Source organism: Exophiala aquamarina (assembly GCF_000709125.1).
Source record: "Exophiala aquamarina CBS 119918 chromosome Unknown aczIA-supercont1.9, whole genome shotgun sequence".
In the NCBI taxonomy this organism is placed as follows: Eukaryota; Fungi; Ascomycota; class Eurotiomycetes; order Chaetothyriales; family Herpotrichiellaceae; genus Exophiala; species Exophiala aquamarina.
Window position 1 is genome coordinate 685,786 of NW_013550579.1, and position 25,289 is coordinate 711,074.

Genomic DNA, 25,289 nt, shown 5'->3' on the forward strand with positions numbered 1-25,289 from the left:
TCGTAAGAAGGATAGTAGGTGCGACCACTTGCAGGGTGGTAGAAGTAACCGTACTGCGACTGCCACATCTTCAAGTCTGTGTGAATAACAGGTGAGGCAAGAGGCAGTAACGCTCAAAGTGGAAAGAGGTGGTTCAAAAGGAGGGAGAAGTTCTTCACTTCCCAATATTTAAATCTCACGGGCCCACGAACTGTACGGTTATCATCGTCGAGGCACTGCTCAGCCTTTCTGCAGAGGGACCCGGAGGTTGGTTAGAACAGGAACCCAGATACCCAGCGAAATAAGCTATCGCCTCGAAGAAAATTGTATGGAATGTCCTCCAGGAATTGAAAGTCGCATTGGTACGGAGGGAGAAGGTTAGTTTGTCTCTACAGAGATGATGTTCCACTCTCCACGTGCGACTTCAATCCAGAGAGCAATGCGTCCTCTAAAGATTGACCCAAAATGCAAAACCCTAAGCATTGTAAAAAGTAAAGCCTGCCGACAGTCCACTCCCAAGAGACTGCCACACCTCTTGCTTTTTGTGTCTTCAAGCGACCAGTTCAGGGTGTCAATGGGACGAACATGCTAGATCATCACCAGAATATATGCCTTTATGCCTTGAATCATCCCAATAAACCTCTTGATCAATTTCTCCACCTTTGAAGCTGCGAGACAAAATGCTGGATATGCGGGTCTTTGTCTAAGCCAGTTGAATAATTTATCTCCAGACTCCAGAGCTATTGAACATCTCTCACCGAGTTGAGTATCCTGCAACATAGGGTCATAGATAACTTCTGCAACTCCCAGGACACGTTTGTGGACAGCGTTCTGGAAGCAACAGAGCGCCTGGGTGGGGTTCGTTGCTCTTACTACGCCAGTCTATGGCCCTACTTCCCATCGAACTCAGCCTTGGTACACATCATGAGGATAACAGTGCAAACGAGATCGATGGCTCCTTAAACCGAGCTGTGGAACAACTCTACGGCCTGAGTGGCATCTTATTGCCTGCATAAATACTAGTGCACCTTTAGCGAGTCCTGCCTCTCAATTGAATACTTCGACTTCATCAACATGGACAACACTCCGAGAAGGGTTTCGTGCTGCAATCCTATTCCCACGCATACGATGATCGCTCGCAGGTGCATATGCAGCGTTAAGCTGTGAATTGTGCCTTGGAAGACTGGACGAGCCAGAAATGAGGGTTGCCACCACAAATATGTGATCGGCCACCTTAGGAACTCCTTACATACGTTCATGATGAGAGATCTCTGCCTTTTCATGTGTGACTTGGTGCTGAAGTGGAACCTCGAAAGTGTCGACATCGGCCGCTTTGAATTTTTCTCGTCGGTGTGCTGCGCTCAAAAAGGATATCCATCTCGGCAAATGTTCGTCCCGAAGGCTCCGGTAGACGGAAATAATGGTAGACAAGAACAAGAAAGCAAGTACCAGCCCAGAAGAAGCCGAGTTCCCCCAGTTCCAAGCGGTGGGATTGATCATGTAGGGGCTAAGGGCGTTCACGATGGTAGCGGCAACGTTGTAGGCCACACGAGCAAGACCAAGCCGAAGTCGTAATTGCAGCGTCGACGATCGAAGGGAGAGCAGGACCGCCCATGTGGACGATAGCCAAGACAAAGGGAGACGAGCAAGCGCCCTTCTGGGGAGTACCAAGATCCGGATCGTCGTAAGGAACCTAGACGTGAATCAGCATCGGGCAGTCATCCCAGGGTTCAGGGGGCTACGCGCTAGAATGCCAACAGGGAGGAAACCATCGTATAGAAGACGAGTAGACGCCAGACGACTGGACGGAAAACGGAAAACTGTGGGGTAACTACGGCGACGATACTTGGCCGCGCCCGAGGTGAGTGAAAGATGATTCGCTCCACCATAAGCGTATGCAGGCCCCGACAAACGTAGGACTCTACTAGGTACTTCCTTGCATCCTTGCTTTGCAGTGAGACAATGGATGCGGAAGTCATCGTTCCTGCACCCGTCATCATGCCTCAGCCGCGAGGTGTAGCTCATCACAATCACAGGCTTCAGAGTGAGATGTCACTTCATTGGAGTCAAGAGTATCTTTTAGAACTGTGGCTCTCAAAGCAGCAGCGCCGACATCTTCAAGGATCGTCAACACATCGTTAAGCATATTAACCAGCCAGACGTCAACAGTATTGGCCATAGTATTGGCCCAGCTACCTGCGCGCCAGGGAACCCAATTGTAGTGATGACTTGCGTGAAGGAGTTCGTTCTTGCGCCTTGCGATTGGCTGGCTTCCAAATCGATATGATTCAAGGGTTACCTCATTGTCCACTTCTTTGTGAAGGGCTTGGTAGATGGTAAGGAGACCGCTCGGCCGTTGTTCAGCGGCGGTGTTCGTGTCTAGCCGCCCACTCTCAATGAATGTCTTTAGTCTTCGCCGACATGCCACGAGTCGCCTACCCTGAAACCCATGGGAAATGGATCAGAAGCATCCAATACCACCTGTTTGAAGCTTGTGATCCACGCTCGTCTTTTGACTGTGGGCAGTATAGCATCGTACTCTCCGACCTTTGTAGTTCCTCGAATATAACCCTCAAACTCCGATCCACTTACACTGACATGCCTGAAGCTTTCACTTACGGTTATATGACCTCGAGCATGCATGACAGCCAATCGGGCACAAGTTCCTGTGCCTCAAAGGCTTCGATCTAGCCTGCCAGGGGATACCACCGCAGTACCATCAGCTGTTTTGCCTGTCCCAGATTTCGAAGCCATATCCTGATTGACCGAGCCAATCCACTGGAAATTCGTTACACCACTGATTCCAGGATTCTCCGGATGCACAGGATGGATAGATCGTTGAATAGCTCTCTTTATGTCCTCCCCAATCTTGACTATACATATTCATCGCTCTCAAGGATCAAAACCCCGACATCAGCGTCGGGATTTATTGGCGACAGCACGACGTTGACAGACATCGACGCTCGACCGCGTGGTTCTTGCAAGACTAGTTGCCGGATTTGGTCACAATGCTTCTCAAATGCCCGCATCTTCTAGTACATGTTTTGAAACGGTCCGCCAGGAGGATCAAGAATACCGCCCGTGATGACGTCGCCCACTTCCCCCTCGGCATGAACCCCAAAAGCGTTGAATGAACGACTGAATGGCATGCTGCTTCTTTAGTGTGTAGTCAGAGGCTTACATTTCAAGGTTAGAGGGCGCAGTGTGACTCTACGACTGTTTTCAAGTACATAAATATTGTCCCTCGAGGAATTCCCGTTAGGGACGTGGGAAGTGACCAAGCGGGACGGCCTTCCAGATTGATACCGCGACTAAAGCATTGTTAAATGGTTACGCCGAAGCGAACATTGGGGTGGCATCTTCATCTTGAGATAACGCAGTGAGTTACGCCATCAGGTTAGGCTGACCGAGATCACAGCTAATTCCCAAACAGCTCGTGGACGAACTCTCCGAGAACGTAGATTTTGACAATCAATTCTAGACCATTTTCGGGTCTATCGATATACCAGACGAATTCGCAGATCCTTTTCGTGGCTTCGAGCGGGATCCGTGCGGTGAAAATAATAGTATCCCTTAATTTCTCCATGATTTCTCCATAAACAGGACGACATCAGCCCAACTATCAGTGTGCCCGTCCAAACAAGAATCCTCAGCAGAAAGGGCGTCTTCACTCGGAGAGTCTCCTTCATCGAGAAGCTATCTTCACCAAAAGAAGATGCTTCACTCAGACATTCTCCGACATCTGGGCAGCCATCCTCATCGGAGGAGCCGTCTTCACTCAGACAAGGTTCCCCGTCCAGATTTTCATCCTCAGCAGGGCCGCGCGACCCCTGCAACTGATCGCCAGCCCCTGAGAAAACATTCGTAGCGAGTTCGGATGCGAATTTCCAACCTGGTTCAAACCTCGTAGTTAGGATGTCACGTTTCTCAGAGCCTTGGGCAAGCTTCGGTGGATGGTGAAAGCAAAAGCGATTTGTTAGGCCAACTCTACTCAAGAGTATCAAGATTATAACACGGAAGCTCGACTTCAACTTTTCAGATATCGTGAACGCCGTACGTTCACATTTCTGTGCTCTTGCCCTGCAGTACAAGATATTTGCCAGCTCCTGGGGTGGTGGTTCTCTGCGGAAAAAGCCACTTCAAATATGTCTTACATTCATCCAGGCGAGAACCAGACATGTTGCGGAAGCACAAGTATTTTAATTTAGAGAGATGATCTGTAGTTTGTCGCCCCTGGAGGTGCAAATACTTCTCTTGAAAGTCATTATAGGTATCATCTAATATTGGTTAGTCCAACAATGTTAGTATCATCTTGGGTGAACGCACCAATGGTGAAGGGGTTGAATTTGGCAGGGTGGTCCCTCAAGCAGGCGTTGAAGCCAAGATCGATTGAACTTTTCAGAACGTTGAATTTCAACGATTTCAAGCATTGATCACACATGTTCCCCCCGTTGCTCTAAGGTCTTATCAGTGACCTGGCATAGTCGAAATGAAGAGACACGCGTACCCTTCTTCTCAAGATCCTGCAGAGGAGACACTGTCCACCTGCCATGCGGACATTGCGTCTGTTCTCGCTCTCCTTTTCTGTTCGTGGTCTTTTCGAGATTCGAACCTTATTCCCGAACGTGATGATGGGGGTTCCGTTTTTGTCCTTGGAAACTTTGTGGTTTTCAAACCTACCTAAAGGGACCTTCCCGTGCTTTGTAGGCTGAGATGGAGACTCTGGGGCCATCCGCTGGTTTTTTGATCGCCCAAAATTTGCAGGGAGGAGGGGGCGGTGGGGTGTGGTATCGGTCTAGACCAGTAGTCTCTGAGCTTGTGGTGTGCGAGGTTTTGCACAAGGCACTGCGTCGGTCCAAATATTTGCGGTAGGATGAGTATAGTCTACCACACCAGGAAAGCTGTTTGGCGTTGGACAGTTGGGAAAGCTCTCAATGGGGGACATGACACGCTTTGTGTCGGTGGATTCGGGAGACGTATCAGTTCGCTGGCTGGAGGAAGTGCTGTTTGTTCTGGAGCAAAATTCGAAAGAGTTTCTTCGATCTCTTCTAGGCCTTCAGTTGCGTGATCAGGCAACAAGGGTTCACAATCCATTGGACAGAGGGCCCCACTATCGAAGTCATTTGGGGTCAGTGTGGAAAGACATTGTGCAGACGTGTCCCCATCAAACAGATGGGTAGGCGCCTCTCCAATTGGCAAGTGAGAGATCGGCAATGCTTGCTGCTGAGGATGACACCCCAGCTCTTCAAGAGGGCCATTACGTGGCGATGGGAAATGAGAATCCTCATGGACGGGAAGGTCATCGAACATGGACAGAGTAGAGGCATCGAACATGCTGGAGTCGAAATCAGGTAAGGGCCCAAGGTGAAAGATAGCCTCATCTGGAGGGATCATGGGGCTCATGGCTGAGATCGTGGGGCCGAAACAGGGGCAAGGCTGACTGAAGGCCTTTGAAATAGAGAGCCCCCGCGCAATGAGTGCTCGGCTCGTAAAGTATTCAGATGTTTCTCTTGAACAGATGAAAGTAGTAGAGACAATGAAGAGTTCGGAACCTGGGAATACTGCATATCATCTTATATTTGGCACAGGGCGCTCTCATTTCAGTTGACCTCTGTGGTTGCAACTCGTGGAGACCAGTCAAATTTTGCCGCATTGCCTGTTATGGGATAGCGTGCCACGCGAAGCCCCAAATGGCATGTCGCAAGGCAAGGCAGCAATCGCATTGGTGAATCCCGGAATCAATGCAATGGATGAGCAGTGCTGGAACTAGTAATGCGGCAGAAGGAGCTGAATACTATATCAGTTTAAGATCATAATGGCATAGAAATGTAAACTATTCCACAACAACTGCTCCACTCAGCACCACTTGACATCGGAGTCGACACACCAGGATATCTTACGCCCTCCATTGGACTTGGCGAAATATGTCACCGGCTGGACTAACTACAAGTACTACTGAATGGGAGAGGAACGAGGTTCTGGCCTTGTTGCAACTGCTTACAACTATTGTTCTTTGGGACATCGAACGCCTATTTGTATATCTTCACGACTTCAATCGACTCCGTCAAGGACAGCCGCCAGCAGGAAATAGCGGTGTAGCCGATGGCCATGCGACAGGAATGTCTGCAGCAAAATGTCATAATCACATGCTTTCCCAACCAGTAAAGATCCCTGCTGAGTTGGAGAATATGTTTGACAAACCCATCCCGAATCGCGAAACCGCTCGACGGAGAACTTCTGTGTAACGTGAACCATGGCGGGAGATAAACACTTACTGCGAATCATAGCAAGGTCGAGGTTGTGCCTGCCAGTTTGTTCCTTGTTTCTTCCTTACGCGTACCTGCTCCACGTCACGCATTCGGCTTGGCGGCTCCCCAATGCTGACTTTACTAAAACTGGCATAGTCTCCTTAGGTAAGGCAGGCACTCTCCAACAAAATCACCCCAGTCTATTCGGTCATGGGCAAGAAAACAACGTATACTGTGGCTTTGACCAGTGGCTGCCAGTGGGCAACAACAATTACTGCTTATACTTACATCATGCGGATCCGGCTTGTCGATTTCGAGCATGCCTCCACAACTTAAACACAATCGCATTTTAGGATTGTGATCTCTCTCAAGTCTTCTTTGCTACGGCTGCTTCACTGCGGCCTGCTCTTCTCACCTCAATTGAAGTTGGCCAGCTTCGCCGCACTGCCCGGACTACCTCACATTCACTTTCCTCACCACACCAGTCCTCCCTTCACAATGGCCCCCGTCGCCGAAAAGGACATCCTGGCATACCGTAAGGATGTCGCAGAGAAAGGCCGCACCCTTTCCGCCGCACAGCGAGAGAGACTTGTACAGCCATACCTCCCCGAACCCATGCAGAAACCACACACCACAAGCGAGCAAAATGCTTCATCTTTCTCTAGCAACAGCAACCAAAGATCCCGCAGTAACGGCCACAAGCGCCGACTGCGTCCATTTTTAAAAGCGAAGCTCCATTTTCTCATATTCTTCCTCATTCAACTTTTCTTTGGCATCTACATTCGTCTGCGACAGATCTACCACGCGACCATAGATCGGCTCCTAGCCATACGGCACTACCACCACCGTACGCCGGAGTATATACAGCGGGATGTCAAGAACCTCGACCGAATACCGGAACACCTGAGTGTTATTCTTAAGTTCAAATCCGAGCAGGATGGCGGCCTAGAGGCTCTGATGGATGAAGTCGCCGAGCTTTGCGCCTGGTCCGCTTCGGCAGGCATTCCATTGCTCAGCGTCTACGAGAAATCCGGGATTCTGAAGACATACATGCCTGCATTGCAGGAGTTGGTTACATTGAAGTTGAGATCTTACTTCGGTCCTGCCCCTGCGGCACCGAGTCTGAGGGTCTTCGCGCCAAATCATCCATCGATCATGACTCCTTCTCCTTCTCCTATAGCATCGCCTCGCATCCCCCCAACAGAGCCCAGCTCTAATGGTTCCGGATCAACACCATCTGGCACAACAAGACAACACTTCGACCTCCTCATCCTCTCCGCTAGTGACGGACGTGACACAATTGTCGACCTTACCCGAATACTAGCGGAGATGGCACAAGGACGAAAAATCTCCCCGAAGGACATCACGCCAAACCTCATCAACACAGAAATCAGCGCAACGACTTCTCTCGCGGAGTCGCAGCTTCAGAACGGCCATGTGCCAACAACTGCCACCCTTTCGCCCAACGCCGCTCCAAACAAACAAGTAGAGGCCGGCGAACCTGACCTGGTCATAATCTTTGGCCCGTACGTAAAACTGGACGGCTATCCGCCCTGGCAGGTGCGACTGAGTGAGATCTTCTGCGTCGGAGACTCAGGGGGTGACGTGAGTGGAAGTGCCAGCACCAGAGTCGAGTACCAGGGTTTCTTACGAGGCCTCTGGCGTTACGCTGGTGCAGAGATGAGATTCGGTAGATGAGGAACTACAACCCTCCCTACATTTGTATCCGGTAAGGGAAGCAAGGAATGACGAGGATGTAGTCAATTCCCTCTCTCCTAGCTTAGTGGCGGTTTTACATTGGAGGTATTGGTGCTATTGCTACGTTGCAGTGTAGATGTATAGATAGACATTATAAGTCAATTGAGACAATATATCTCTGCCTTTGCAGACGAACGGCATCGGTGATACACAGGGTCTCGGGACCTTCGGCTCAGCGGCTTGTTTGATTAATGATTATTGCTAGATCTGCATGCTAGACCTGCGTAACACATACCAAGATATTATACATGTCTCCCAAAATGCGTGATCTGGATGAGCGAGCGAGCTTGATGCAGTGCTGGCACCTGATCATTTGCTGCTTAATTGCCTCTGTGGATGCGAATCGCGCGTTCCTCTCACCCCGTACGCCTATCTCACTTTTGCACATTATGTACGACATGCTTCATTGATCTGGGCGATGGCTTAGCTCGATCTGTCTGCTGCCTCACAGCTCCAAAGGGATGGGTTCGAGCACATCGTAAGCATATAAAATGGGATTTCTGCGTAACCTTGATGTAATTTGTTCTGTCCGAGCTCAATCAGTTAGCGGGTGTATGATTAAGTAAGAAGGAAGAATTCTATGTTGGCTTCGGCGGGGTCGAACTTACCTCTTCCTCCCTCTTGTCGTGGTTGCAATTGAGTAAATGATTGACGGGCACTATACGCCTAGCGGTCCGACGGTATGGGAGGCCTGCGGCTCGCATGTATCATTCACGGTATTTGATACTTGAACACTCGAGGAACAGCCGGCGTTGTCTGCTGTGAAAGCCCAGGTGAGGTGACGATGACAGTATTGTCCCCGTGCGAACAAACGTGGCCGTAGTCGATTGGTTTAGGAGAGATCGATCGCCCTCATCCTCAAGAGCGTTCGAAAATACTGCGCTGGATGAATTCAAAGATGCATTATGGTGCATCGCCACTTAGCGTCTGTTACGTCTCAGTCATCATCATCATCATCATCATCATCATAGCCGGTATAAATCTCCCACATCTCATCATTTGTGCCTGAAGTGATCAGTGAGCCGAGCACTCTCTCGTACGTCCACATGGTGATGGCTGAAGCAGGTGCCGCCTGTATTAAGTCAGCTCACGCATGACACGGGAAGGAGGCAGGACAACGTGGGGTCTTACCTTGATTAAGCTAACGGTCAGGCCCCTATACCAACCGCGAATACCCTCTCTTCTCCAGATCATAGCGAGACCACGGAAAACACCTCTGTACTCTGGAATGTTGGTATGGATATACCTAGTCCGTGTCGGTCCTTGCACCTGTAATCTCTTTCGGACAAGATCGAGCGGGAAAACTGCTGTTTTCGCGAGGACGCTCGCGAAGACTCCAGCGGTGGCGTCTCCTGAGCCAAATGGTAATGTCTTGCCGCCGATATACTGATGTAGGATTTCGTAACTGGTGAAAAAGAGGCCCATGTACGGCACAATCTGGCCGATTGCTGCACTCAGGCCTCTGAAGAATCCCTTCGGTCCTTCATGCCTAGTAATGTCTTTGACTGAGTGAAGTAGACCCAAATACACGCGCTCAGGGCCTTGTGCGGCAAATCTCGTGCGCAAAAGATCAAGTGGGTATGTCACTGAGGTCGCGGCAGCCCCCGCGCAAGCACCACTAATGAAAGACTCAACAGAGGGAGGTGTCCGATAAGGGAGCAAGGCTTGAGCTTGGGTGACAGTACGGTAAGCTGTAAACTGGATACCTCCGTAGCAGACATACATCAACTCGGCAGGGATGTTGCCCTTCCATAGTGCTCGGATGCCCTCTTGCCGCGCGATGGTGGTCAGAGTCCGAAATGCTCCTTTGTAAATGGGACCTTTGATGCCATCACAGGACAGGGGATCCGAGAGTGAATGGGGTTGAAGTTGTAGTCTGATCTTTACCACATCCAGTGGAGCGATGCAAAACCTGGACACGAGTCCGGCAACAGCTCCAGCCACTACTACTTGTTGTCTTGTGCCCTGGAACCAGCTGATAAGAATAGGGTCGGCATTGAGAGCTCCATACTTACCTCGTCCTTGAGTCGCCCAACCTGGGCCGCCGACATGCGCTCTGCAATTCTCAGAAGCCGCCGTTAACCACGGAAGTGGTAATATGGATTAATTCGGGCCGTTTGATAGACTGTGTTCAGTGAGGAGGAGAGATCAATCTTCTCGTCAAGAAGTCTTGGTTTCAAAACATTGGGGAAATTGTTGGCGATGATGTCGTCCCTCCCAGGATAAGGGGATAGTCACGTGATAAGGCGCAAGTTTGGTGTTATTGTAACCTGAATCAGCAAGACACTTTACACTATGCACAAGAAAAGATGTGAAAGTTGATTTCTCGTTCCGCAGGATTGTCATAGTGTTATGGCTTAGTTACGAGTAGATCTAGAGCTTCTGAGCGTGGGTTGGAAACCACTTTACGCGATGGGTGATCAAGCGCGTCATTGCTGGGCGTTTTAGGCGTCGCTGCGGGGACCTTCTGGACTCATTAATTGATTGACCTGGGCTGCCCTTTCGTCTCCAGACCACATTTCTTGTGCCGCCACAACTCTCTCAGCCATTGAATCGCTCTACCACTCTTCCTTGTGTTCCTGTGCGAGGACAATGTCTTCAAGATGTTCAGGAATCCTCGTGAAAATACCAGCTTAAACTCTACCCGTTCTCTCCTCCCATCCACCGGGCGACCGCCTACTCCACCTTCCACCAACGAGCCAAAAGTCACTTCTTCTCCCTTTTTCGCTGCTCCAAAACCCACTTCCGAAAAGAAAACACCCATGTCTAAAACACCAGTACTCGGTCGTCAAGTTGGTTCCAAAATACCTAGTTCAAAGAAGCCAGGATTCCGGCAGAACCAGAGCATTCTAAGCTTTTTCGCCAAATCCGACAAACCCGAAGTAAACGACATTGACACCAAGTCCCAGGCCCCACTGTTCTTCAAGGATGCCCAAGAGAGTATTGAAGAGCAGCAAATCATCGAGCGCGCCATTCAGGCAAGCAAGGAGCAGGAGCAGTCAAGGTTCAATGAAGACGAGACCCCAATAAAGCGGAGGCGAACAGAGTCTCAGGATGTAGATTGGGAGGTTCGAACGCCGTCCCCCGAGCCCCACTTAGAGTTGGAAAGAAGTGCAAAAGAAGAAAGCGGGAGCATGCCGTTGAACAGTCGAGAACGGACACCAAAAAAGTGGATTGGTGGCTTTGTGGACGACTCGAGCGATGACGAGGACGTGGAGATCATGAACGCCAACGGATCTAATGGCCAGCTCGTCTTGGAGACAGTAGGAGGTCCTCATTTGGCTGCTTCGGACGACATTGACGTCGACGTAGGAATCTCGATCGCCAATCCCTTAAAGCCTTCTATTCAAAATGACAACAGGAAAAGTCCACCCACTGACATCGAAGGACCAGAGGAAACCACGGACATCATCGTTCCAGCCTTGAACCGTGAAGGTACCAGCATGTTCGTTGCTGAGGATTTTGGCGATGAGGAGGATTTCGATGACGACGAATTCTTTGAAGGTGGTGAAGAGTATATGGAACGAAGATGGATGGAGGAACAACGAGAAATGGATATGGGACTCGACGAAGATTCCAAATCAGAGAGTGGCGCGGAGAGTGTGACGACCCCAAGAAGTATTATTGAACATGACGGTCGCATTCAGTCCACAACAGGAGGTAACATCCCTCTCTGCCCCATCTGCAATGGCAACATGAAAGGATTATCAGAGGATCAGGCCTCTTCGCATGTCAACGCATGTCTCGATGGGGCCGCACAGCCTTTCCCTCAAACAACGAGTCTAGGGCGTGAAGGCTCTCTGCCCTTGCCTAAAGAGCCGGAAGGCCCAGTACCAAAACGCTTTCAACGTGCGGCAATCGCCCGTCCAGCGCAATCGAACCCCTTCACGTTGAACCAAGGTAGTAAAGGAGGCTCGGCTTTTACGAGGCTGATGTCTGGGCATGCAGAGGATGCAGCTTGGGCAGCTGCAGCTACTAATGAAGCTCACTCACGAGGAAAGCCTGCATATCAGCGAACATGCCCCTTCTATAAGATCATGCCGGGGTTCTTCATTTGTGTGGATGCTTTCAGGTACGGAAAGGTTGAGGGACAGAATGCGTACTTCCTCAGCCACTTTCACAGTGACCACTACATCGGCCTTACCTCTTCCTGGTGCCATGGTCCAATCTATGCCAGTAAGGTTACTTGTAACCTCATGATCCAACAACTCAAGGTAGACCCAAAATGGGTTGTACCACTGGAGTTTGAAAAGAATACTGAAGTCCCTAACACTAAAGGCGTATTTGTGACCATGCTTCCAGCCAACCATTGCCCTGGTTCTTCGCTTTATCTTTTCGAGAAAGTTACAGGCAAGAACAGAGATGGATCGCCGAAGGCTACACGAATTCTCCACTGTGGGGATTTTCGTGCTTGTCCTGCGCACATCAGTCATCCGTTGCTGAGGCCAGATGTCGTCGATAGCATCACTGGACAAATGAGACAACAGGTAATCGACACCTGCTACCTGGACACAACATATTTGACGCCAAAGTATTCATTTCCAGGCCAATATGATGTTATCGATGCTTGTGCTCAAATGTGCGTCAGCCTCTCTGGGGAAATGGTTGACTCCACCGACAGTTGGGAGCAGACGAAGACAGAAAAAGCAGGAAGCGCAATGAAGAAATTCCTGGAGCAGGGCGAGTCTGAAAGCGTCAAGGAACAGGAACCGGTCGAGAAGAAACAAAAGGCTCGAGGCCGCCTGCTCGTCGTGATTGGCACATACTCGATTGGCAAAGAACGAATCTGCTTGGGCATCGCGAAAGCCTTAAATTCAAAGATCTATGCACCCCCAGGAAAGATGCGCATATGTGCTTGCCTTGAGGATCCTGAACTCAATGCACGATTGACCAACAATCCGTTAGAGGCACAAGTTCATATGCAGACTCTGATGGAGATCAGGGCGGAAACATTACATGACTACATGATGACCTACAAGGGCCACTTCGCTCGAGTAGTTGGGTTTCGACCTACCGGTTGGTCGTATCGACCTCCAACCTCTCGCTTCACCGAGAATCCAGCTGTGAGTACAGTTCTGAATTCGGACGGATGGAAGTCTCGCTTCACAATGCGTGATCTTGCACCACAACGAGGAAGCACAAAAGAGTCCAATTGTTTTGGCGTGCCATACTCCGAACACAGCTCTTTCCGGGAACTGACGATGTTTTGCTGCGCATTGCGAATCAATCGCATCATACCGACCGTCAACGTTGGGAGCGCAAAGAACAGAGAGAAGATGAAAGGGTGGATAGAAAAATGGGATGCGGAGAAACGAAAAAATGGTCTCTTCAAGGTGGAGGATGGAGGAGACGGCTGGGGTTCAGGAGATGGAAAACTCAGCTATGGCGTATGATGAAGGGATCTTATCCTTGAGAGATTGGTTGAAGATTGGACAAAGATTTCTATTGAGCACTAGTCTCTCCTAGGTCAAGTATAGCTTTGTTGGAACATAAAGTGCGCTCTCGCAGACAGCCAACAAACCATGTTGGGTAGAGGTTTAGGGGCCTTGGACGCTTGCCGGGGCAAACTTGATCATCTCCGAATTCGATTCCACAATCTACTTCGCACTTTTCACGTCAAGAGCGCTTAGAGTCGGCTTCGAAACTAAGCTTAACTTGGGCATGTCTCCCTGCAGATTGACCTCATCATGTTTTGAAGTAGGGCCATGTCCAGCAGCTGGGCACCAAGGCCGCAGCGTGGCAGGCTCTTCAGTCCTCACTTGGATCAGACGGACAATTCCTTCAAGCACGGAAGTATATCCCCGGCCTTGTGGTCGCCCGCCCCAGAGGCGACTCACATCGCGCACGAAATGGCGGTTGTTTCCCCCGGCTCAAGAAGCAACATTAAATCACAGATCCATTTCCCTGGTCCCCAGGGTCTCAGCTGCCCTTCGCCTTTTGCGCAGCCGCCTCCCTCCGACATGCGTCCTCGAGCAGCGAGCGATCGACCTTGTCCGGGGGCAGGTGTACGTAGCGGACGACGGAGCCGCGGATGAAGATGTTCTTGACCGAGCTCAAGTGTGGGTATTTGAGCTCGTCCAGTACAACCACGTCGTCGAGTTTGATGTTCAGGTACTGGTCCACCGACTTCAGGGTGCCGCGGATGCTGATGTCGTTTTTCAGCTCGACGGTTACCGTTTGCTGTGTTAGGGTCTTGAAGAAACTGCAGGAACGGAGGTCGGTGGTTAGTACGTTGGGTTGAGCTGGAGTGGATTGATTCGGATGGGAGGCAAGGGAATGTGTGAGGGTCGGAATTATTTACCTGAAAAATAACATGGCAGCAGGCTAGGCGGTATGCGCCAGGGATTCGTCGAATATAGGAGATGGAGAGAGTTTGTGGGTTTCCTGATGAGGTTGTCTGAAATGGCCTTCGACATCTTAAAGTCGAAATGAATGCGAGGCTCCCTCCCTCTTCCGGCTCGCAGGCAGAGTGCACGCACGTGATCATGAGGTACTGCCAAGAATTATGCGGGGAATTGGTGTAGTATTGACAAATTGCCCTTTCTGGAATTAAATCCTTCCGAATTAGCTCTTTTGTGATCCAGCAATCTCTAGGCGCGCCAAGACTTGTGCGGGGAGGACCAAAGCCATGGCTCCTCTAAACGTGTCTAACGAGTAATGTGGATAAGCACCCTTCCTAAATAGACATTTCGTGATCAGGCAGTATTTCTCTCGTGGGTTGAGCACGCAACCTACATACACTAACTTACAGCGTGCTATAGAAGTGAGAATATCACTGAATATTGCCCTGATATAGGAGAGAGCATTCTCAACCAGGCGTTTCGTGATCCAATAGTATTGGTTTTGGAGCTGGGGTACCCAACCTACGATCGCCTCCACCACTGGCACGGCTATGTTGTAGCAATAACAACGTGACCGGAAAATGCCTAATAATGGGGAGAACATTCCCAATTAAGCCTTTCACGATCCTGCAATGCTTTTTGGTATAGGTTGCTGTTGGTGGGACACCTAATCTCGACGCGCGAGAATGCGACTGAATGATTCCCTGATACAGGACTGGCGTATTCCCAATTAGGTCTTTCATGATCCAGCACTATTCCTCCCAAAGATATTTTGATCTTCTTCAGATAACCGACTAAATTGGTTCTTCCTTTTCAGCATATGCACATGTCATTCAACAAGATAGCTAATCCCAACCACGCTGCCACTCAATGAATGTTAGTGGCTCGGCTGAACGAGCACAGTTCTTCCGCTCGTTTTGATTGTGGCGAACTGGAGCAAGCTAAACGGTTGCTGATCGTCCGAAAACCCAGATCTATGATGTCGACGGTTGGGCGAGAGCACAACAATGTACCCGACTATGCTGCTGTTGATCTATCAATAGTGCCACCGGGGCCTTGCCCCATGAATGATTTTTATTCAATCGATCTTCGCTGAGGCAATCAAATTATCTGCTCTGTCCTCGGAATCCAGATTGCTGTGGTCCCACTCTGATGGGTTTCAAAATGGCGCCCTCTCAGCCACTCTCGTGGCCAGCACAAGATTGCCTGCTGGATCAGGCACGCCAGAATCCAGGTCGTGGGTTCCGAAAATATTCGTTCCTTCTCAGTTTCAACATTTCTCGGTTCTACTTGTTTTGCTACCTCACTCTCTCTATTCCTTGGGACAAAGTTCAAATCTATCCAATCGTTTTGTCTCATTGGGGGCCACTTCGCTGTATAGACTGTCTTGCAGCTCTAATTCGAGTGGCTGCTCTCGCCTAATCCGATGACGTTATCTGTCAACAAATCCACAGAACCACAATTTCAATCAGCTCTCCATATATTCGAATGTCGCAAACTCAATTACGGTCTCGCGCATATGCAGCCCTAGATTATGTCGACCAAGTCGAGAAGTTATCCCTTGAACCCGCCGGCCGGGAGGATGATCAAGGACACCGTGGTGTCGCTGTCGAAGCGAAGTTTATTACACCTCTTGATCCCGTAATTGAAACTGCAGACAGCAATAGGCTCCCAGCAGTTCCTGTTCCAGAGGCACATAAAATCAATGTCTTGAAGGACCAGGCTGAGGGGCGTTCTACCCGACGTCCTCCTACCCCTCCACCTAGTCTCAGCAGGTTTGAGAAGTCCGATGCTTCTGGTGACGGTTGCGACCCGCAAACACTTATCCAAGAAGACCATGAAAACGCAACGAGCAGTCTCGGAAATGCTATCCCTCCAACGGTTACTCATCCACTATTCCCTCCTCTGCCATTATATGGGCCACCTTCACTTTTACGAAATCTTCAATGCAGGATATTCCAAATTACCGCATTCTACTTGTCTACTGCTTTTCTTGCTGTCATTGTCCTAGGCTCGGTCTTTACGTCTATTCCAAAGCTGATAACGTATATCTGGAATGGACTGGTCTTTCGAGATCGTTACAGCCAACGACCGTTTCGTGTAGAAGAGAAGCGACGGGCGGACATCCGCAAGGAAGAGGAGACACGGTGGCTGAGAACAGGACGTCGGCGGCGTCCAGCAGACGAAAATTCTTTAGAACCTCCGTCGTCTCAGCCGGGAGAGGACTATGTGCCTCTTGATGGCGGCCCTGATAAGCTGGTATGCGATGTTAGCTACTATGCCCGTAGGGTCGGTTTGGACATCGAGGAATTCAAAGTTCAGACCGAAGATGGCTTTATCCTGACGCTCTGGCATGTTTACAACCCAAGAGAGTATACGCCAGCATCGAAACGAGAACGGCGATCCACGTCTCCAGATTTATTCACCGACAATGCGGATGGCCTTCATCGACATGTACAGTCGCAATACCGTGATGGCCAAAGAAGATACCCTGTCTTACTGATTCATGGCCTTTTGCAAAGCGCTGGTGCCTACTGCACCAATGATGATGACAGTCTCGCATTCCTTCTCTGTAAGTCCGGGTACGATGTTTGGCTGGGCAATAATCGATGCGGGTTCAACCCTGAGCATACCCTGCTTCGATATTCGGATCCACGAATGTGGGCATGGAACATCCGGCAGATGGGAGTTATGGATTTACCTGCTTTCATATCTCGGGTCCTTCAAGAGACCGGATTCGAGAAGCTCGGACTCGTTTGTCACAGCCAAGGCACGACCGAAACATTCGTAGCATTGGCGAAGGAGCAGCGTCCTGAGCTTGGGGACAAAATCAGTGTTTTCTGTGCCCTTGCACCAGCGGTCTATGCAGGCCCTCTGATCGGCAAGATGTATTTCAAGTTCATGCGGGTTATCTCTCCAGCAATGTTTCGAGTCTTCTTTGGTATCCACAGCTTCATTCCTTTGATGATGACCATGCACCGGGTGCTTCCGGGAAAAGTTTACGGGTCAATGGGATATATGGTATTCTCGTTCCTTTTCAATTGGACCGATGCAAGATGGGATCGAGGTCTCCGCGATCGCCTGTTTCAGTTTTCCCCGGTTTACGTAAGTGCGGAGAGCATGCGGTGGTGGCTGGGGAGAGAGTGTTTTGCAAAACACAAGTGTATCCTATCCACACAGGAGGAGGAGGAGGGCTCCGAGGGAAATGAGAAGAAGGCTGCCGAGTCCTCCGACGCTGGTCCGTCAGGGACAGTCTGGTACGATGGACATGTCCCTCCTATGGCACTTTGGATCGGCGGTAGAGATGAGCTAGTGGATGGCAGGCGCCTGTTAAGGAGGTTTGAACAGGGGCGAGAACCATATGTCAACCTTGTCCATACCAAAGTGATTGAAGACTACGAACATCTCGATGTCCTGTGGGCCATTGACGCAGTTGAGCAAGTCGGCAAGGAAGTCAGGCAAGTTCTTTGGCAAACGATGCCGGGAGATGCGAGAAGCATTTGTCGAAAGGTTACCGGTGTTGATGATCATATTTTGAAGGGCTGAAGCACGACCCGGAACGGGTGCAGCATCAACAATGAGTCTGCGCTGTCATTCCCGTAGGGTCTCTTCAGCGATGGCGGACGGAGTTCCACGGATATTGTACATGATAGCCGGGGTAATATGCACGGTTTGGATATCCAGATTGTACACTCACGACGTTTCATGTTGACTTGATCTCATGGAAGACAAAATATTAATATGGCAGTAGTCTGCGAGCTTGTTGTTCTTCTGCCGTTCTCGGAATGCCGATGCGAGTTTATGTCAACCCCTGGCGTCTTCTGTGCCTCTATCTCCAGGAAATGGGGGATGCATCCGTCCTCCTCCCGGGCACACTTCATCGATCCACCTTCGAACACGAGCAACCACGAGTCGTGTGACATCAGACCGAAAGTGCCTGTGGTGATTTGACTAGCAGGGGCCAGACAAGACACCAGGATGGTGCCTATCATTTTAGCGGACATCAACGCCTACAACTGCCTACGGAGAACTAGGCTCTAATTACCAATCTTGACTGCTCAGGCTCAAGTGTGTCCTTGGACTTGTAGGAACACGTCAGCCAACAGGACCTTTTATCGCCAGGCAGATGTTCTTGAAACCCAAATTCCTCTACCTAGGCATGTCCCAGTTTGGGCGGTCAGAAACATCACACTACCTAATCTATCAATGTGCTTGTGCAGTATCATTTATCGTCACAAAGGTTATGCCCCTCTGCCTTACAGACACCGTAATCCCCTTAGAAAGAACGCAGAAGGTGATGAGCAATAGTTTCTCACGATAATCATAATGTGGGTTCCTGTTGTTCTTTGACAATGCTGCTCCGCTGGCTCTCACGGTCCACACGAGGTCGCAGATAAAGCTGAGTAACGAAAACTGATAGGCTTCCTCACAGTATGCTCCTCGTACTGGGCTCAATGTGCATGCAAAGAGCTCTGAATACTCGGTTCAGGTGGTGCTTTGATATGTTGTACTCGATTATACTGGTGGCAAGGTGATCGCTAGAAGGACTTTAATTGTTCTGAAGAGTCCCACAACCCAGCATGCCCGTCGTCAGCCAAAAGAGGAAACTTATAAGGCCATTTTCTTTCGACTGTCGCCCAGACGAGCACCCATGTTCATCTATCTGTGAAAGCAAGGATCTCGATCTCGGGTCCCACGAGGCAAAGAGGGGAGCCGAGGAGGTGCGCGCGGGAGCTGCTGATATGAGAGGCTGTCTTACACAACAGATTTAGTTTGCTGCAGGGTCGCATTGGCCTGGTTGCTTTAGGCTGTCGCCTCCATGTTCCTTAGTTTTATCTTGGCCTGGCGGGAGTCAAAGCAAGCCCGTTGGCATCCACTTACAAGACTGCAACACCCCAATCCTAAAGGAGCTTTGACACTCTTAGAGGATTTCTTATCTTTTGCTTCGCGAGCCTCCAGCCACTCACCTGCCACTTGATTTGCTGATCGATTGCTTGAGGAGCGGTTTCTCTCACCCTCCCCCTGCGATAACCATGCCTAACAACCCGTCGCCCTCTCCACACCTCGAGGAATCTAACTCGGCTGCGATTTGGCCTTTAGGGAAGGCGAAATGGCCATCTCACTCTCCGGTCTCGTGCAACACGAAGCCGGCAAACCCTGGGCCGATGTGAGACGAACGGGCTTTCCCTCGCAAAGCCATGCTGGCATGGCCGTGCCCCCATGCTCACAATCAGTTTAAGCTAGCGACGCGATGCTTTTGATAGTCTTCCAGTTACACCCATAAACAAGAGCAGGGTCCTTTCTTCGTTTTGTTATTGTATTTTCTCGCTGTATATATGCGTCGTTCCCCTCAATCTTGAAACTGGTTTATGATCGCCGCCCTGTGTCCATAACAACGTGATTCCCGCCATAAAGTGCCACTGACCACGAGGCTTTTTCCGGGCCACCTTTATGAACACCGGCGTGCATTAAATTCATGAGCCTCCGAAAGATTCGCCTGGGAAACAAATTCACCAATTCAAAAGTCCGGTGTTGCGACAATGAGCGCTGAAAGGAACCCAAGTACTTCCTCTGGCCATCACCGCAAGTCGGTGGCCGAGGAGCCTGTGACCTCAGTCCTTGCGCCCGGAGAGGTTCCTGTCCACGATCGAGAATACGATGCAGACGAGGAAGTGCTGGCCGCCCTTGGTTATGTGTACGTTTAATTGATTGCGCCACTTAGCATTCCGTGACGCTAATGTTGAAGGCAGCCCAGAGTTTAAGCGCGAATTTTCTCTATGGACGACATTCTGCGTGTCTTTTGCCGTCCTAGGCTTGCTACCCTCTTTCGCATCCACTCTTTGGTACGGCATGGGTTATGCAGGAACCCCTGGTATGGTATGGGGATGGCTGATCGCCATGGCTTTTATCCAATGTGTTGCCATGGGCATGGGTGAGTGCGCAAACAGATACACCTTTTATAGCGCAGCATTATTGATGTTTTGCAAGCTGAATTATGCTCGTCGATGCCGACGTCCGGTGGTCTTTACTATGCTGCAGCCGTGCTAGCACCTCCAGGCTACGGACCGCTGGCAGCTTGGATTACCGGCTGGTCAAATTGGTTCGTTCAAGTGACAGGAGCTCCCTCTGTGGATTATGCTCTGGCATCCATGATTCTTGCGGCTGGTTCGATTCAGAACCCCGATTATGTTCCCGAGAATTACCAGGTTTGGCTTCTTACCACTCTCATCATGATTATCCACGGATGCATCTCCTCTGCGCCCACACGTTGGATTGCAACCATCAACTCCTATGGGAGCACATTCAACATCATTGCTTTGGTCATCACTGTCATCACCATTCCAGCTGCAACTACGCGACCTGACCAGGGACTGCCCAGATTCACGAAGAGCAGTACAGTCTGGGGCAACTTCTACGAAGGCACTGACTTTCCAAACGGCGTGGCGCTTCTCATGTCCTTTATCGCAGTAATTTGGACGATGTCGGGATACGATGCGCCTTTCCATCTTGCCGAAGAATGCAGCAACGCCAGCATTGCCGCGCCGCGTGCAATCGTTTTGACATCAGGTGTTGGTGGGCTTATGGGCTGGTTCTTGCAATTGGTGGTCGCATACACAGTCATCGATATTGATGCAGTGTTGGAGTCTGAGATTGGTCAACCCTGGGCATCCTACCTTGTGGAAGTGCTACCCAAGAACACTGCCCTTGCGCTGCTTTCGTTGACAATCATGTGTGGATTCTCCATGGGCCAAGGATGCATGGTTGCTGCATCTCGAGTCACTTTCGCCTACGCCCGTGACGATTGCTTCCCATTCTCCAATATCTGGAAGCAAGTCAACCCAATTACCAGAACTCCTGTCAATGCTGTTTGGCTTAACTGTGCAGTCGGAATTTTATTGACCCTACTCCTCTTCGGTGGAACTGCGATCGATGCAATCTTCAGCATAGGCGCCATTGCTGCATTCGTCGCCTTCACGATCCCCATCACGATTCGAACATTTTTCGTTGGGAATCGTTTCCGCCGTGGACCGTGGCACCTCGGAAAGTATTCTTATCCAATCGGCATTGCCTCGACCTGCTTTACCACCCTGATGATCCCAATCCTGTGCTTACCCAGCGTAACGGGAAGCGATCTGGACGCCTCGCTCATGAACTGGACCTGTTTGGTGTGGGGTGGGCCGATGTTGCTGGTGTTGATTTGGTGGGTGGTTGATGCGCATAAATGGTTCAAGGGACCTAAAGTCAATATTCAACACCAAATGATAGGAAGAGAAGGCAACGTTATTGACGCAAAGGATGCAGGCTCTGACTCTGGAAATGATGCACTGCCTCCTCTGAAGGGAAGTGATAAGGTCGCCGAAGTATAAGTGCTTGAAGTCTTTTCGCTTGCAATACCCAGCTTATTTTGTCGATACCCCCAGCAAGGAACTTGGGGTTTTGCTTAAGGAAACGTTGAAGTCACTAATTACCTTGAGCCTTTGGCTTTATCTAGCATTATCTATTTTCGCCATGCTCGGGGCTCATATCCTAGTTTGATGCAATCGTCTTTATTACTACCTTCCTTCGCTTTCGTCACAAGATACACTAGCCTGGTAGTTGTGCTTACATAAAATAAGGACTAGGATATGATCTCAATAATGTAACATGTTGCACCGAAGCACATCACGGATACCTCAGCGAAAGTCACGTGCGACGCAAGCACTTCGCTGGAAGTCGCGTGACTACGTGTTGCGAGTGACGCGCCTGCTTGAAAGCCAAGAAGCTCCCCCTCCCGTGTTTCTTTCCGCCATCGATTTGCTAACGTTTCCCTTCGGATCATGATACCGTCAGGTGCTGTGCACAAATGATGGAGAATCAGCCCCATGGCTCTAGAACCTAAGGTGCCATCGATGCACAGCCGCTTGATGGGTACCCGAATTCCTCATCCTCCTAGTACCAATTTCAATGACGATCGTGATTTCCCTTCTCCTCCCTCTAAGCGGGCCAGAGTCGATGGGGTTTCCAATACTGGTGGCACTGCCAAACATGGCTCGGCGAAGAAAGGTGGGGTGAGAACGAGTATCAAAAATGAAGTTCTTGATTCCGACGATGAGCACCAAGAACTCAATGGTCCATCAAATGAGTTGCAAGGGGCCCCCAGAGCCACCCAATTAGAAACAGCACTGCCACCTATTCAGACTGACGAAGAAGCTATCGAGGCTTATGAAGCGTACAAAGCGGGAGAGAGGGTACTGCAAGACCAAGACAAAGAGCAAGGGGACACCAGTACTACGCAGTCTCGATTCGAGTCGAGATCATGGGTAAGAGGCCGAAGCTCTCTATATGTCGACGCGTTCAACCTTGCTCTAGACACTGTTCTCGGGGATGAAAGTCACTTGTTCAATGAGGCTGAAATGAAGGTCTTTCACGACTGGCGCGAGTTGGATTACGAGGCACAATATCTCTATGTCAGGCTGTTCCTGAGGAAGACCAGTAAATGGTTTCGCGTCAAAGAACTTCCTTACTTCACTGATATATCTGATATTGATGCGTCGGTGGCCGAACTTCAGAAGGAGAGAGGTCTGCCAGATGTGTCTTCTGAGGTCGTACTCCACCCTGGTGAGCTTGATCCTCCAGAAGGTATAGTCTTGGGTGAAACATACGCCTTCGCAGAATGCTCTTCTGAACATATCACAACTCTGGACAAGGCAAGTGAACTCTTACTTTTAGATGAGCTGAAGTCTCTCGCGAAGGATGCTAAGGTCCAGGGCAAGAATAAACGTGAGCTACTGCAAAACTTTCGTCGGACCAGTGGAAAACAATCTGGTCTGGGCTTTAAAGAACTCCACCGGACAGAGACTGAGGCATCCGCTGGCAGCGCTGTCTCAGACGATGGGAAATCGGGCTTAGATGATGACGACGGAGATAGCGGTGGTTCGAGAACACCCATCGCAAATCGTGACGCGCATTTCACCAAAAAGATTCTGGATCGGACGGGACGGTGCATTCGACTTGCTCTGACACCATTGAAGTTGTTTGAGCGTGTGCACCTTGTCTTCTATCGCAGCACCGAATGGACAGAGAAGAGTTTGACAACGTTGATACTTGCAAAGATCTCTCGGCGGAACTTTCCACAGTATATTGTCAGTAGATCTACGACTATTTTCGAATCGAGAGCTCTTCTGCTTGAGTTTGAAGCGAGTCTTCGTACACAATTTCAGATGGATAACTTTCTCGAGTTCAACGGCACTCCTAGCACCTTGACTCTTCAGGAGGTCAAAGATATTTTTGAGGCAGTATATCCTCGATGGAAGATCTTACTCAAGGAGGAGCAACGGAAGGAAGACCGTGTATACGAAAGTGGAGAAGGAGCATACCTTCGACGTTTTAGTCCTGCTTGGGTTTATACCCGGATCGTGCATAAAGGGTTGCATCCCCTGGCAAGATTCAAGGAACACCTGCGGGAGCACCAAGTGCTGACAGAGTTATTGGACCAACGCTTATTCCATGCTGCTAGACGAGGTGCATGGTATCAACGCAAAGCACTGTTGGAAGAACATTATCTGCATGCTCTCACTCCTGGCGAAGGGCGGAGCGTTGAATCAAACAAAAAACATTGGAAACGAATAGCGCTCAGGACTTGTGAGGAAGGGTTGCAAGACAAAGAATGTCATATCATCTACCATTACGATCTACAGAAGAGGATCAAGAAGCTGGAAAAACAACTTCGGCTTCCCATGCGAGAACAACATGATTTTGGACACGTCAGACTTAGTAAGGCAGTTGAGAGAGATGTTATTGGTATAAAATTTGAGAGCCTACGGGAGGACACACCTTCGAGGAATCTGAGCCGCAAGAACAGTATCAGCAACACATCTACGAAGGCGAAGGAGCTCACGACGACTGAGAAGTTGGACGATAAACCTGCCATGGTTCCCAGGTTACAATCTCACTCAAGCACGGGGGGAGTCCCTGGTGCCAAAACAGTCTGGCTTGATGAGCTCGACACGCAAGAGCGTGTATCAGTGGAAGCAATGTGCCTCTCCCATTACCGCAAAGTCCTAGGCTACAAAGGCTACCACTCCGAAGGAGGTATCCTCCGCACGCTATTCGGGCTACTTTTCAACGACATCCTCTTCTTCAATCCCTATATCCCCAATGTGTTTCAAACTGCATACCAAACCTGCCCACTCGATCTCCATACCGACTCGTTCTATTCCTCACGCGTTCACGAAATCACACAACGCGTCAACGAGATCTCCAACGGTGGAGCATTGGAAATCGCCGCACGCGTCTGGGACGAGAATTTCGACAACAAGACTTTCATAATCGGTGTCAAGTGGGACGGTTTCGAGCGCAACGATCTTCTCGAGCTCATCCAGTGTTGGGACGGCAATGCCCTCGGTACTGTCATGCTGGTCATGGCGCAGGAATATCAGGCCCGCGGGGGCGGCGTGCCGGATCTGATGCTCTGGAAGAAGTACGATGAAGACTCTAAGGAAAGTGATTGCGGCGACGCCCTTGATTCGAAAAAAGGGGAGATCATGTTCGTCGAAGTTAAGTCCGCCAATGATCGACTCAGCGATACTCAGCGCTTGTGGATCTCCGTCCTACTGGGGGCCGGCGTGAAGGTCGAGCTGTGTCATGCCGTTGCTGGTGAGGTACGCGCTGAATAGAAACAAATGTAATAAATAGATTGACACTTTGACGTATAGATGACTAAGGTGTATGAATGAGAATTGAGCCCAGTCGAGGCAACACCATGGTCTCACCTGTTCTTTGAAATCCTGGCTTTTGATCGATCGAGCGGGATGACGGAGTCATTATTCCGTCCCATTTCAAGTAGTCTCCCCAGATCCAACCCGTTGGTCGGGAAATATCAGAACCCTCGCTCTCATCACCCCCTTTTGATATCTCCAGAAATTATTCATTGCACAACTTGCCTTTCGCATTCACACCCACACCCACATTCACATTCACGTTT

General features: G+C 50.0%; 8 protein-coding genes across 8 annotated transcripts; 5 read left to right on the plus strand and 3 right to left on the minus strand.

The window, feature by feature from the left end:
* Positions 1-1,975: 1,975 nt before the first annotated feature.
* A1O9_09217 (uncharacterized protein) lies at positions 1,976-2,622 on the minus strand (the record flags this gene model as incomplete). Its single annotated transcript, XM_013401911.1, has 2 exons — positions 1,976-2,419; positions 2,458-2,622. 2 exons carry the CDS (start codon positions 2,620-2,622, stop codon positions 1,976-1,978), a joined length of 609 nt encoding a protein of 202 aa, XP_013257365.1.
* A 4,103-nt stretch (positions 2,623-6,725) lies between these two features.
* On the plus strand, positions 6,726-7,925 carry A1O9_09218 (uncharacterized protein; the record flags this gene model as incomplete). Its single annotated transcript, XM_013401912.1, has 1 exon — positions 6,726-7,925. The coding sequence occupies one exon, from the start codon at positions 6,726-6,728 to the stop codon at positions 7,923-7,925; it is 1,200 nt and encodes a 399-aa protein (XP_013257366.1).
* A 997-nt stretch (positions 7,926-8,922) lies between these two features.
* Positions 8,923-10,036, minus strand: A1O9_09219 (uncharacterized protein; the record flags this gene model as incomplete). The annotated part of the gene is made up of 3 exons (XM_013401913.1): positions 8,923-9,057; positions 9,117-9,950; positions 10,001-10,036. 3 exons carry the CDS (start codon positions 10,034-10,036, stop codon positions 8,923-8,925), a joined length of 1,005 nt encoding a protein of 334 aa, XP_013257367.1.
* A 552-nt stretch (positions 10,037-10,588) lies between these two features.
* On the plus strand, positions 10,589-13,378 carry A1O9_09220 (uncharacterized protein; the record flags this gene model as incomplete). The annotated part of the gene is made up of 1 exon (XM_013401914.1): positions 10,589-13,378. The coding sequence occupies one exon, from the start codon at positions 10,589-10,591 to the stop codon at positions 13,376-13,378; it is 2,790 nt and encodes a 929-aa protein (XP_013257368.1).
* A 526-nt stretch (positions 13,379-13,904) lies between these two features.
* On the minus strand, positions 13,905-14,300 carry A1O9_09221 (U6 snRNA-associated Sm-like protein LSm2; the record flags this gene model as incomplete). Its single annotated transcript, XM_013401915.1, has 2 exons — positions 13,905-14,187; positions 14,287-14,300. The coding sequence occupies 2 exons, from the start codon at positions 14,298-14,300 to the stop codon at positions 13,905-13,907; spliced, it is 297 nt and encodes a 98-aa protein (XP_013257369.1).
* Positions 14,301-15,814: 1,514 nt separating this feature from the next.
* A1O9_09222 (uncharacterized protein) lies at positions 15,815-17,872 on the plus strand (the record flags this gene model as incomplete). The annotated part of the gene is made up of 1 exon (XM_013401916.1): positions 15,815-17,872. The coding sequence occupies one exon, from the start codon at positions 15,815-15,817 to the stop codon at positions 17,870-17,872; it is 2,058 nt and encodes a 685-aa protein (XP_013257370.1).
* Positions 17,873-19,866: 1,994 nt separating this feature from the next.
* On the plus strand, positions 19,867-21,693 carry A1O9_09223 (uncharacterized protein; the record flags this gene model as incomplete). Its single annotated transcript, XM_013401917.1, has 3 exons — positions 19,867-20,021; positions 20,077-20,258; positions 20,315-21,693. 3 exons carry the CDS (start codon positions 19,867-19,869, stop codon positions 21,691-21,693), a joined length of 1,716 nt encoding a protein of 571 aa, XP_013257371.1.
* A 495-nt stretch (positions 21,694-22,188) lies between these two features.
* Positions 22,189-24,981, plus strand: A1O9_09224 (uncharacterized protein; the record flags this gene model as incomplete). The annotated part of the gene is made up of 2 exons (XM_013401918.1): positions 22,189-24,166; positions 24,275-24,981. 2 exons carry the CDS (start codon positions 22,189-22,191, stop codon positions 24,979-24,981), a joined length of 2,685 nt encoding a protein of 894 aa, XP_013257372.1.
* Positions 24,982-25,289: the final 308 nt, after the last annotated feature.